Source organism: Semicossyphus pulcher, unplaced genomic scaffold, assembly GCF_022749685.1.
Source record: "Semicossyphus pulcher isolate SPU_LCO1_2020_fin unplaced genomic scaffold, fSemPul1.0.p SCAF_12, whole genome shotgun sequence".
Lineage (NCBI taxonomy): Eukaryota > Metazoa > Chordata > Actinopteri > Labriformes > Labridae > Semicossyphus > Semicossyphus pulcher.
Window position 1 is genome coordinate 5,103,672 of NW_027211626.1, and position 14,736 is coordinate 5,118,407.

General features: G+C 39.8%; 1 protein-coding gene across 1 annotated transcript in view; it reads left to right on the top strand.

Annotated features, from left to right (window-relative positions):
* Window positions 1-14,736, top strand: part of eys (eyes shut homolog) — a 200,282-nt gene that overhangs the window by 171,871 nt on the left and 13,675 nt on the right. The window contains exon 43 of the mRNA XM_069658919.1: window positions 10,050-10,222. Coding sequence (XP_069515020.1) covers window positions 10,050-10,222 — 173 coding nt within the window. The remainder of the gene's footprint in view (window positions 1-10,049; window positions 10,223-14,736) is intronic.

Below are 14,736 nucleotides of genomic sequence, written 5' to 3' on the forward strand. Positions count from 1 at the left end.
GGCGATTGCAAGTCATTAGCACATGCATACTGCAGCATTCCCAAGTCCAACTGTAACGAGCTCTGAAGCTTTGCAAGTTAATACATTTTTCAGTGTTTTTGAAAGTCGGGCTTCTCCAAGAGTTTGTAACACTGCACCAATTAAATGTACAACAGAATAAATGTGAAGAAACACGAACGCAGGCGAGAAAGAAACTGCCAGCTTCAGTGTGATGGTGCCTGCTCTCTGACAGTCCAGCGACAACTCTGAGAGGAGAGGAGGAAATCTTCTGGTATTCTTCTTCTTCTCACAGAGGTCACAGAGAGGTGTCACTTGAACTTCCTGCTTAGTTGACATTTTTCCGAACACCTCCTGACTTGACTTCTGGTTTTCAGCCTTGACAGAGTTTGACATCCAATGCAGATGACGAGCAACCTTGCCAAAATGTCTTACAGAAGTTTCTTACCTTGCAGAGGAAAAACTCGAACACTGCTATTGCAATAGTGTCGGTGTTTACACCATAAGAGCTTTTCTGAATCTTAAACTTTAAACTAGCCGTGACTAGCAGTTGATCAGTGGTGTTAGAGGCAATTATTTCTTTCAAAGGTTGAGGGAGAGTAATAGAACTAAAACAAGAGTGACCACTGGAATTGCATTCATCTAGTGGACACAAACAAGACTCTAAATGAGCTGTTGCTCCATGTCTGCTGGACGTGTAAATGAGTTCTAAAACTTTTGCCATAACATTTAAAAGGTGACATCAGCCATAGTTTCTGCTTTTTGTACCATATTTTACCACAGGAAGCTTTTGTTGACCATTAAAAAACACTGTCATCGCATGACATGTTTTATCATTGTGGTTTTTACATTGCATAGCTTCTCTAAGTTAAATTATAAGGTGCCATTTACTTCTTCAAACCAGAGTGGCATATGATTTTGTACCTTGCAATTAAAATTTGCTCATATCTTTTTACAGATTCTACACAGAAATGTAGAATCTGTAGGCAGGGACGTGGATTTGTAGTACAGGAAGTGTTCTGGTTTCTGTTTGTACTATGATTGTAGTCAGAGTAATATTGACCAATCAGCAGGCTGCTGCGTATGCAGGAAAACAGTCCATGTGGAGGCAAAAGCTGGCAGAACGTAACCCACCGTAATGAGACTCCCGTCAGCGGTTTTTTCATGCTGATTTAGCTTCTTATTAATCTCTATAAACAAATCTGCAGCAAGTTCAGCTAACAATCTGTTCTAAATCTAAAATTCAACTTGAGATAAATTCCCTGACACTGAGTCACGAAAGCCGTCCTGTTCTTTCTCACTGCCCAGTCCAGGTAATCCCTGGACCACTCTTAAACCCTGGTGGTCAACACAGTTCTGTCCTACCTTCTTCTTTATCCAGCACAGCTCATCAGACTGCCATCACTGCCCACTTACCACATCTTTTCAGGTGTGCAAGTGCATATAATGCTCTTTCACCTTAGGTAATCCAGGAAATAGCAGCCTTAAATGTCTTCTTTATTGTGTTATGACACTATAAATTAACAGTTGCTTTTATTCAAGAGGAAATGAAAGGGGGCACAGTGGATGTTGTAATATGAATAGCTCCAAGAATACCAATTAAGAGCCGGTGGCGTTATGGTCACATTAGCTTGTCATGTGCGAAACAGCAGGCCTGGCAATTATCGCTGTGATGAATACGTGTTAATGCAGTGTGCTCTTGAACCACACAGCGTGCAGGGGTCACAGGGAGTTCACAGAGCGCTCTTCATTCTGTTGGTTGCCCTGGATTGCGTCGACATGCTATAATAGAATGAAAAAGGGTTTTGATTGTGGGTTCAGTTGAGGTTATTTTGGCGCTGTTCTCCCATTTTCATATGGTTTTGTGTTCACTTAGGCATGTAGGAATATCAATATTAACCATGAGGGGATAATGGTTTGTGGTTGGTGAGTGATACATACATGTCAGGTATTAAAGGGATGTAAATGTGAAAAGCCAGGCAGTCAGCATGTAAGGACTGTGGCCTTTTTTAGTCTTCAGTGCCAGCTCTGTCATGTCCTGTATAAACCTCAGCTGTGGGTCTCAGAGACCAGAGGATAATGTATCTAAGCCGTGCACTCTAGAAAAAAGAAGTGTTTAATGTAAAGATCTGTACTGACACAGTCAGATAGATAGGTATTAAATACAAAATGAGAGAATCAATCAATTTTTATTTATATAGCGCGATTTCATAACAAAGGTTATCTCAGGACAAAAAGAGGTCCAGACTGTACTCTTTGAACTCACACCTGCATCCCTTATTTCCAGCGTGTGCTGGGGCACTGATGGCTTCCCTTTGTTCTTTTTTATACAACAGTTGCTTCCAACCGAGTAATCTGATTGGACAAGAGGCATTCCATGAGTGCTGATGAGTGTGGTCTATGAAGGATGCATCCTTCGTAGCCTGCGTAGACCATTAAAGCCGAACTGAAATGGTCTGGTCTACAGAGGATTTCTTACCGCCCTTACCCTTGTGTCACCAAACGCCGCTCCTGTCACCTAGCAACAGGTAGCTAGTGGGCTAATTAGCTAGTATAACTAACGTCGAGCAAGTAAACCTATTATTTTAAAGATAATTAGTTTCAAGGGCCCTTTCGTTTTCCTAAACATGTAACTCAAGTTATTCAATTGAGTTGAAACCAAAGAGGTATTACATTTAAAAGTGTATCCATCGGCCGCGTAAGAGTCGGCCATCTTATTTGAATTGGCGCCCTAACCCTTCATGGCCCAGAAATAAGGAGGACGCAATTGTCAGCTGGATCTGAAGGAGCCCTCGGCTTGAAACAGCCTTCGATGTGCTGCTGTGACGCAATCGGCCAGGTGTTCCGAATACTGATAGTTAACATGACAGCAGACCGTGTATGTCAACATTAATCAGGCTGGTACCTCTGAATCACACAGCCAATTAATTTCACTGGTTGATGATGAATTAAACCTGCAGATAAATGTATACATGATTAAAACAGCTGATCTGTGGTCACCTGTAGACACAGAGTGCAGGAGAGTGTTTGGGTTGCTTAGCAACAAAAGTCCAGTTTCACTTAAGTTGTGGAACTAGATGAGTTGGTGGACATATCATGTACTTTATCTGTATGTTTTAATTTATCATCAGCCAGTGAAATCAGAGTCTGCTGTGTGATTCAGAGGTACCAGTTTGATTAATGTAGACATACACGGTCTGCTGTAATGTTAATGAACAGTATTCAGAACATGTGGCTGAGTCGGAGTGATACACAGTAGAAAGTGATGTTGTACTCTATATCGACACTCATGGAATGCCTCTTGTCCAATCAGATTACTTGGTCGGAACAAACTATTGTATAATACGAAACAATGAATCACATTAGTGCTGATATTCAGTACAACATGACTCCCTCTCATTTCCCTCTGACGACACACTGAAGTTCAAATGCTGTTATATTATATATAATATATATATTGCTGTGTTCCGAGTTTGCGAACCGCATCAATAGGGAATCTGACATATCAATTATCATTTTATAACATTTGCATTGTGCATTAGCTTTACTTTGGATTAATGTTTCTCAAAATAATTTACAATATTCTTTTTCCTTTTCACTGTGGTCTCGGTCTCGACCCACCCCTGAGAAAAATGTGTCTCTATTTAGCAGCAGAATGCTTCTCTTCATCGCTTAGTTGCTCACTTAGTCTGTGTGCTGTTAGGTGCTGTTCATGAGAGCAGTAAAAGTGAGCCAAACCAGCAGATTTACAAACCATGAATCCAAAACAATTTGCTGAAAGGAGCTGAAATTCACCTACAAGTAGTCCTGATTTATAGTTGATGTAAAATAGCCTCTTTAAAGTTTTCATGAGAATTAGTCCACCTTCCTGAAGTAAAAGCACCAACTTAACAAGCAGAGCACATAAATAGATACTGAGCAGAGAATGGATATATGCTCTCAAACACACACACAGCAGATTCCATGCAGACAGAATCACTTCTTGTTAATTGGCTGCAGTAGAAACGGTGCCTTGCTCGCTCTGTGATGGTCCAGCTTCAACGGCACACCAACCTCCACTTAACAGCAAATTCTCCAGATGCTTCACTGCCTGCAAGAGTTCTTTACACAGAAAATGAACCCAATTTTATCTTAATCAGAGTTCCAGCTATGGTTTTTTCAAAGTACCTATAAAATAACCCAAGGTCCAAGAAACAATTATTTTAATTTACCATGAGAAACAAATATAGCTTCCACCCTGTGTGTGTGATTACCGTCCCTAAAGAATACTTCCTGAGAAAACTTCCTCATTACAGAGTTTATTGCATTTGTGTCTTTGAATTTTGGAGGACGAGAGGATTCAAAACAACTGTGGGATGGTGTTTTTTGGCCAAGTTTGTTATTTTTATTCATATGCACATTTTGTTATGTAAAAATGAGATTCTGTGTAACCTTGACATACTTACAAGCGACTGATGATAATTAAGTAAGCATCAAAATAACTTGGGGACAAGTCTCACATGGCTCTAAATGGAAACAGACAGGAAGAGGAAATGCTGCTGGTTTGCTGTTTCTTTCACAGCAGACCAGACAAACCAGACCTCTGACTGCACATAATTAACTAAACTAACTAAATGACACACAAGAGACTAGATCAGTGAATCTTCTTCATGTTTACAGCCGCTGGAAATCCACATTAGCATTAGCTACTTAAAGTAATGATCTGGAAGATTTTCATTTAAATAAATGTCTGTTAAGTCTCTATCTATCGCCGAATGAGGTAACACAATGGTGACTATGGCCCCCTGATGAAAGCCTTTGCATTCGCAGTATTACAGACTGGGTGTCTGTGGCAACTTTCGCAGAAAAAATCACACAAGTGGCACCCAGTTAGTGACGCGTTTTCCATCAGCCAGCAGTGGTTGGTCTGCCAGAGAGGGTAGGCGGAGCTAAGCGGCTGCTTTTTCGCTCTCTGCAAGTGTTGTGAGTAAACGGTAATCTACTATGGCTGAACAAACAAAGAAAAGATGGATGACTACAGATACAACTTCAAAAATAAGTGAAAAAATCATGCAGCACTGTCTGGATATCTGGGAAGTGTGCTCCTGCAATTACCGTTTATCAACATAGGTGCCGGCAAAGAGAACGAAACTGAGATCTTTGGGATTATAACTTTAATGCTTAGCATCTCAAAAGTATTACAAATTACTTTGAATACAAATTATAAATATTCTCATTTACGTTCTGTGAACTTTCCTGATATTTGGTTTGAATTGGACGTGGCCATGCTCTGGTACTTTCACCCACTGTGAGCCTCTTCCTCCTGACTAGTATTGACTGGTGCAGATGTTCAGTGTCGACTCCAGATGTGTATTTTGGGCTGCTGCTGTTGTTTTGCAACGTCAGGGGGGGGATCATTCGGCATTGCATTCATAGCTTTGAAGACACTTTGGGGCATCTTGGCTAACATTGGTTAAGCATGCTAATTGCTAACTATGATATGCTACTGTTTTGCATACGTGCCAAGGAGATGTCAATCAAAATGAGCAGATTTTTGATCCAGGGTCTTTTACACTTATAAAGGATAATTTTCACTCAGATTTTGGTGGATGTTTAATGAGACTTAGCTTTGATGTAATTTCTGTGCATTTTCTCTTTTTCATGCCAAATTTCCACAGGCTTTAAGGAAAGTTCAGTTTAGGTTCATGAACACTCTGCACAGACTCATACTGACAGCGCGGAATAAAAATAATTGGCTAAAATGATTAGTAAATGAAGATAATCCGGATGATTTTGTGAGGAGTACTTTTAAAGACTAAACTTCAGGCAGACCAAATAGCACAGCTTAATGTTTTTAAATTGACCCTCAGTTATCGATGAAAGAGGTTTACTGAGGCATCAGTCGTGTTTTAAGACATAAAATGCTCTGCTTGAAATAATAAATTGTGTCTGGTATGTTCTTTCTGCAAAATACGTTTCAATACCATTCAAAAATCCTCCCAAGGCATCTCCTCCTTGTCCCTCATTAAAAATTACAGAATCTGCGTACTCCCCGCCCACTACGCAAATTTCCAACTACACAAATGACATCACAAAAACAAAACACGTCTCTGCCATCGTTAGTGGCAACTTGTTGAAACTTAACTAGCTTGAAATGTAGTAATTAGTAGTAGTAACGTTAACGTTAGCAGTCAGTAGTTAAGTTGCAAAAATTACGATGACAGCTGGCTCGCGCATCGCCGAAGTTGTTGCCACAGGTTACACATAATGATATGCACAGCGTCACCCCGTCCATTAACGGGATTGGCTCCTTAGGTTTGTGACGTCTCAAACCTGCCAATGTGAAAACGTGTTCAGCCTGTCCTTGGTACACTGCAGTTTAAAAGCAGACAGGCCCAGCCATGGAGATGACTGCTGATGTTGTCCCTGATATGTCTCGTAGCACATGAAGAACACCACATGGAGATGTTTACAAGGTTAAACACTTGATTTTACCTGGAGGTGGTCTTTGAATTGACAACAAGTATGAGTTTGTAATAATGTCTCAAAATAATTATTTTATGACCTCAGCATAATCAAATCCTGCACCTTTGCAAGTTACTACTTCGACTACTACAATGAAGAAATACAGCCATCTGCACAAATCATATCAGCCTTGATGTGCAGGTGTGTGTGGGGCTTAAAAACAACTCCAGTTAAAGGAAGTTGTTCTCTAACATTGAGGTGTTTCTGCAACATTCTAGACAAAAACCTTATTTTATGAATTATTTTACACATCCAGCCCGAGTCAGTCCTCGGTGTACACACCATGTTCACCTAATGACTGACTGTTTTGTCTCTCACCCCTTTTCCCAGACAGTGGTAGTTGGAGCTGGTTTATTTTGTCTCTTTCCTCCTTTTAAACACTAATAGTTTTGGTTCCAACAACAGTACAGCAAATTCTATTTTATAGAAGCAGGTGGAGAGAGACAGCTTGCTATTGCTTGCAGTCCAAGTAGCGGACATGTTTTGTGTTCATAGAGAAAATCAACAACTGAAAATGGATTCAACAGCTGATCCTTCCTGAAGTCTAATATAAGTAACGCTTTGTTTGAATCTCGTTGTTGGAACCTGCGTAAGTGAAAACAAAATCCTAAATCATAATTTAGCTTAATGTCTGAGACGTGGAGGCCATGAACTCATATATTAAAGGACAGTGTGTTTTCAGTCGGTGTATTGGGAGTGTAAAATACATTTTGAACAAATGCACTGTAACATTGGGAAAGTTTAGAGCTAAACATGTGAATATAGTTTTAAAGTGTTAAAAGAGAAAAGCACATCTTTCTGCAGAGTGCAGGGTGTTCTCGGTTGGACCGCAGAAATAATGTTTGATCCCTTGAGAAAAGTTCCCTCGCGCTTTATGCCGCCTTTCTAAAGGATTTTATTTCAAGTATCGTCTAAAGTATGATTTCTATGGCAGCATGTTTCAAAAGACTGTGAGGGAGACTTACCAGACGTCACCCTTCTTCACCGCCAAGGAAATGTTTGCGAGGCTGCCTGGAAGAGGTCAGGGAAATATCGAGCAGCCGTCTGCTAAAACAGGCTCCTGAGCGCTGCAGGTGAATGCTGTGTGTAAATTCCACTTCATCCCTTTGCTCGAATTAAAATTCAGATGTCAAATAATTGAGTGAGGAGGTTGTTGTCTTTCAAGCGATATTCCCTCCCACCCACCGAGAATCATAGTGTCTGCAGTGTAAGGGTGTCCAATTGGCTGTTTACAACACTGGAAAGCAAATGGCATTTCAGTACCAAAGCATTTCTTCTCTTCTCTATAAATAATATCAGCTAAACCCACTGGTGCTTTTTAGTTTAACAAAGGATGAAGTGAGCTAAATGCTTTCATCCCAAGAACTGAAGACTGCAGAGCCTCATCAGTGTCTTACTGGCACCGTATTTGCATACCAACAAGCACTTGAAAAGAAGCGCTCCGTAAATAACTTATGAAATATGAGAAATGCATGTAGAAATTCACGCACAGCCTATTGTTCTGGCTGACAGGGATATCATAAGCTAACCTGTCAATAATTCATCATTTTAGCTGGTACTCATCAGATTGGAAATATATTCTTCCTTAATTATTGATCCAGCCTCCAGTGCAATGAAAGTCTTTGAATGGTGTGAGACATGGCACGTACCAACTCTATGTATTTGCGATTAACATATTGAAATGAGTCTGCAAACATTACTACAATTTTGTAATCAATGTGATTACCTCCAGCGAATTAAAATAACCTTTTGTCACCCCACACATCCACGTTTTTGATTAGGCCAATTATAACTCAAGTGTTTTCAACCGTTTCAACGCTGCTGCTTCTTTCTGCTCCTTACCTGTGTGGAGACAGCGATACCTGCTACCTGTTTTCTTTCATTCATTTATCATAATTTAGCTTTTCTTAAATTAAATGTGTTATTGTGAGATCATGTTTTTGTGTTTTTATCCTGCTGAGGATCTAATTTGTTCAGTGGAACACAGATATTTGTTTTGCCTGCAATGACAAACAAATGTCTGGCAAAAAATCATGCACAACTCAGAATCAGAATCAGGGTTTATTCTCAATTATGTTTACACATACAAGGAATTAGCCTTGGTGTTTTCGTGCATAACAAACACAGACACACATTCGCCGAGCTGTATTTCACACAACAGTGTGAAATACAGCTAAAGCATGTATTACTAAAGCATGAATAAAAGCATGAGTAACTTGTCTTGAAATATGCCAGTGCATTTAAATGTTGTGATCATGACATCTGTGAAAAAGTTTGCTGCAAGTAGAAGAAAATATTTTCTGTGTGCTTCTATCAATCTGTTTGCCACACTCACTCATCCTGGGCAGGGTGGATTACTGGAGAAGCCGCAGTCTCTCTCAAAAACTGACAAACATATTCACACTTACATTCACACCTACCAGAAATTTAAAGTCTGCAGCCTGCATGTTTTTTTCACTGTGGGAGGAAACCAGAGCATCTGGAGGAAAAACCCACGCAATATGTGTGTCACCAACATTTAAATACTAACTGACAATGTGAGGGACAAATTAGCAGCACGCAAAGCATTGAAACATGGAGACTGCACCAGGAGGTGCTCTGTTAAATATTTGATTCTTCCTCTTGCAGGCTGTCAAAGATTATACAAATAAGAAAGCCTGGTCTCTCAGACAAATTCTCATCTGTGACTATTATTGCAAAAAATAGTCACGATTGGCAGCGACAGTGTGTATTTTTGTATCAACAACCCTAAAATTCCTCGAAAATTGACGTTAGCAGCCTGCCAATAATCGTACAATGGAATTTCACTGCATTATACAGCTTCCTTTGTACTTCACTACAGTCATATCTAACAATGCTCAACTGTGGTGACAGAATGTAAATATTTCATTTCACCAAGCCAGTTTCTCGAGGAGCAAGATACATCCTGCAGTGCTGCTGCATAAAACACATTATTAATTTATAGTTTTGAAACCCCACCAATGCTTCCTCTATCTGATATTATACCTTTCAAAGTTCTGCACCTCTCAGAGCATTTTATAAAGTCCCTGTCTGGATATTACTTTGCATGCTAAGTCACCCTCCTCTGCTTGCCAAGAGAGGAAGTGCACCCATATGAATCGAGGAAAGAAGACATTGAAAATCTTGTTCAATTTCTGGTTTAAGTTTTCTGACACTCTACTAATCATCTGCTTTCTGCTGTAGGTTTTCAGAATGCTTAGCTTTACCTAAAGGCACGTGAAGGAATATCTGACCCTGCAGGAGCTACTAAGATGAATACATCCCTAACAAGATTCATATTTTTCTCCAGGACTATCCACACATTCACTCAAATGCTTTGGTTTCTATACAGCATATCTCATATATTTTGTCAGGCTGGACACATTTACTCTTAATATCTTTTCAAATCTCTCATCACTTGTCTCCCTGTGTGTTCTGTCGGCCGCTGTGCAAGGTTGTAAAGCATCTGGACATGTTGCTGCAATGTCATGGTCCATTTTCACCTCTGGCCTAATGATGTCTCCCTCTCCCTATGTGTGCACATTTAGTGATGCTGAGGACTGGTTCTGCGAGTGCCCGCCGCTCTACACAGGCCGGCTGTGCCAGTTCAACGCTTGTGAGCGCAACCCCTGCGGTCACGGAGCCACATGCATCCCAAAGTCGCCACTGGAGGCTGTTTGTCTTTGCCCTTATGGACGACAAGGTCTACTGTGTGATGAACGTGAGTGTTGCAAAGACCGGCTCCACACAGATCAATGCAGCGTAGATTTAGCAGCTTTATTAAGAGACTGATCTGCTAACAGTTGGTGAATGAGAGCCCTGAGCAGTTGGTAGAATGAGAGCCAGTTGTTAAGTAAAGGGATTAATGAAAATGAATTCTGCTGAAAAGGCAGAAACATCCTCCTCCAGCAAATAGAGTCAGATAATCATCACAAAACTCGAGACTTCTTTGCTGAATTATCCAAAACACTCTTCGAACTTTATAAGGTCTTATTTCCTAACAACAGTTTGACTGTAAAGAAACTTTTCATAATAATGTTTTCTTAAACTATCAGGCTTCCGCTGTACAGCAGGGTGTTCAAGTGTTCTCACAGCTATGTTAATAATGTAGCTTGCTGTAAGTAGCTGCCCGTCCGTGGTCAATTATTTTCCATTTCATCATAGACCAGCGTGTGACACGTTGCCATATAATAAGCTTCTATTTCCATCACATATCTCCACTGCCACAAGAAAGTGATTTGATCAGTGGTCATACAAATACTGACGGGCTAAGCAGACTATAATTTCTGAGTTGTTAGCAGTTGAAGCGTTGTTCTGAGAAGTGTATAGGCCTCATAATTATCTAACAATAGAAAAACATCACTGAAAGGCTCTGCAACTGTTACAAATAATGAAACTTCTGATTAACAGAATACATGAAAGCATGAATGACAAATACTTGCAAAACTGACATTTGTGTTTAATGCTATTAGCAATATATTTAAAACATTACAGTTGCTATTTGTCATCTTGCTAGCATGCTGACATTAGGACAGAGCTGCTATCATGGCTGTGGACTCTGGTTTATTGTAATGTTTATTCAAAATTGTAAAAATAAGGCAGTCACAAAAAGCTAAATGCTAAACCAGCATGCTGACATTAGGATTAGCTTAAAGAACATCTGTAGAAGGGCCTAACAGAGCTGCTAGCGTAGCTGTGGACTCTGGTTTATTGTATTGTTTATTCAAAATTGTAAAAAATAATAATAATAATAAGGCAGTCACAAAAAGCTAAATGCTAACACATCACCTTGATGACATTGCTTCGTCACTATGCGCTTAGTTGACATTAGAATTTAGCTCAAAGCACTGCTGTACAATGTCTGATAGGTTTTATTGACTTCAATACAAATAGAGCAGTCACAAAAAGCTAAACATCAGATTAAATTTGTATTGCCGTTAACACTATGCTAGCATGCAAACATCCGCATTTAGGTCAAACCATTGCTGTTACAAAGCCTCAGAAAGCTGCTAAGATGACTGCACCCACAAGTTAATTGTTCTGTAAAACAATTAAGTCAGAAAAAGCCCCAAACATGAGCTTCTTTGCTAGCATGCTGATATTAGCATCTAGCTCAAAACCCTTCACAATGCAGCCTCTAAGAGCTGCTAGTTTATTGTCTTGTTTGCTCAAAATTGTAACATAAGGCAGTCTCTCTAAAAGCTAATGCTAAAACATTAGCTTGTCTGCATTGCTTCGTCGCTATTCTAGCATGTTGACATTAGAATTTAGCTCAAAGCACTGCTGTAGTACAACGTCACATAGCTGCTAGCATAGCTGCAGACTCTCTGAGCTTATTGACTTATAACTCAAAATTGTAAAATAATTCAGTCACAAAATGCCCAAACTTGAGCTTGTTGTTTCACTTTGCTAGCATGCTGACATTAGCATCAAAACCCTTGTTAATGCATCCCCTCAGAGCTGCCAGTTTATCGTCTTGTTTACTCAAAATTCTAACATAAGGCAGTCAAAAAGAAAGGTAAAAGCTTATTCGGGATGACCTGTTTAACATTGGTTTATTCTATAACTCCAAACAGTAGTGCCATAAGAGGAGGCTTCACAGATCGTGGTTCTCAGAAACAAAGGGTTGTGCTTGACTAAACTGAGCAGTAGGGTGCTTGGCATATAACTTGCTCAGCCATGTCACAGCCCCTGACACTCTCTCAGCACCCACATGCCAAACAGAATAATGTAACCTTCCACTGTTACACTAAGTATATGGCTGACATTTGAATTTTAATCCTGATAACATCAGAGTCAAAACAGGATTGCTCCTTAGGTCTCCTTTTTCTCTGAGGTTTTTGTACTTGAAGCACTTGGAGCAAAATATCGACTGTGATATCGTCATAAACATCTTTTCCCCTCTATTTGAGAAGAAGCTAAAGTTGTTTGTCCAGCAGAAAGCACGAAAGAGCAAAATGTTTTCTCTAAATATAGTATTTTCAGCGCTTGGTTTTCATGTGCACTTTATAAGGTTGGTCTATGGACAAGCAGGAAATGGAGGAAAGGGAAGAGTAGGAAGTGTTGTTGATGCTGGAATGCCTCAAGAGTCAGCTGCATTAAATATTAATACTTATTCAAGATGACTTCAATCAGAATTATTAATGGTCTACCTTTTACACAATACCCAAACCTCCTTGTTAAAGATTCATGTTATTATTGGGAAAATATAGTAAGAAGAACACAATGCATTTGAAATGTACAGTACAACTAAAGTAGGCTACTGTTGTTTTTCTCAGATCCAGTCATGGTTTTAAGTATTATCTTTGTTTGCAAATCATAATGTTAATTTAAAGGGGCCACATCTTTTGAATGGATTTTCTCATATTTTCATGGGTTTCACATTTTTGGGTGTTTATTGTTCACAGTGAAAAAGTGAAAACTACATAATTCGTGTTTTTCCAGAATGACATGTTTAAAAAGGTCGCCTCTGAAATGGGCCGTTCAGAACAGCTGCAGGTTTCTACGCAGGACTTTGCTTTCACTGAAATCGACCTATCGTCATTCACCGTCATTCACCTCAGGCTGCCTTCTTTCACTAGCCTGTAGTCAAGTCGTTGTCAAGATTTCAACTTACCTTTCCGATACCTCCTGGCAATTCAAGCTCGTACATAATAACCGATCCTAGAGCAGCCATGTTTTCTACAACTTTGGAGTGACAGTGCAGTGCGGCTGCTCCCCCACCTGGGATTGGACACATGGGGGAGGGGCTACGCAGTCACTACAAATCAGCCAATCGTGAATGGCAAGATGGCTTGTTCGTTTCAGGAGGAAGGAGAGGCTCCAAAAATATTAAATTAAAATATGTATACAGTTTTTAAAACGAAACAAACTTTACCAACGTGATTCAGAAACACTTTAGGATAATTGCATAGCTAACATATGTCCCCTTTAAGGGATTATAATTCTTATTCCAATTGTATTCAGTATAGAAAGGATGCTTGATTGCATTAAGCAAAGTCTTGCAAGAGCACTATCCCATGAGATCAAGTTGCACAGAACAACGGCCTTGTGTAGACATACAGTTATGTAATGCATCTTTTTTATTTTATTTTCACAGCTCACATTTTATACAAACTATTTTCAGCGGCTCCTGCTTGAACGCTACAGCATCAACCTGCATCAGCACTTCAGTTTAGTATTGATTCAGTCTCTGTTAACCTTGAATTGTTTTGAGATTAGAACTAAAATAATGTGTACAGTATCTATAACTCAGGAGAAGTGTTGTTTTCCCAGCTGCTCAGACAAGCATCATACACATGCAGCTTGTGTCAGAATGCGTTTTAAAATCTGCTCCTGCATGTCATTTCTGCTGCTCCTGTTGGTTTGCACCATATTACACAAATACCCAGCAAAGTGGAAAGGCTATGTAATATTATGTGACAGTGAGTGTGGTGTTATAATCCATACATGAATGCGTTTCACAGAGGCAGTTCATAAGCTTCTCTGTAAATATTATGCTAACATTATGATGTAATGATGTGTTCTGTAACCACCAGTATGTCATCAGAAACTATAAGGAGGTAAACAGAAGTGAATGGTAGTAAACCTCATTTATTTCTGTTGATTTGTATTTATCATGATGCTGCAGGCCTGAGAAGAAGGGGCTGCCTGTGTAATGGTTGAATGAGTAGAAACCTGCAGATTTACTCACTACTTCACTTCTGCAGTCCCATCACCTCCTTCGTCTCTAAAGTTATTACGGACCTTTGTGATTTTGAATGAACTCTGTTTAGCACACTCAGATGTATCTGATAGTAAAGTGAACCTTTTCACAGGCTCAGAATTACTGTGGAAGATTAAACCGGCCTTCAGGGTGGTTCTGAAATATGGAACTATCAAGTCTTGTACTGTCCGTTAACTATAATGTAGATCCGGGGTTTAATTTAATATAGTGCAGGGAATGAACTCAAGGTCTCCGCAAAATTGAATTAAGTTTTGTGAAACTACACAGAGGTGTGTTAACTCCTCTACCTCCCCTGTATACGTCTCCTATATGCAGCTCCAAAAAGAAATTAAGAGACCGCTGCAAGTTTTCCTTAAAGCAGCATCTCTTTTGTTCATGTCATGGTCAGATCAATCCAGATGTGAACCCCATTGAAAACCTCCTGAATGTGATCAAGAGGAAGATGGACGGTCACAAGCCATCAAACAAAGAGTGGCCTAACGTCACCCAACAGCACTGTGACAGACTGG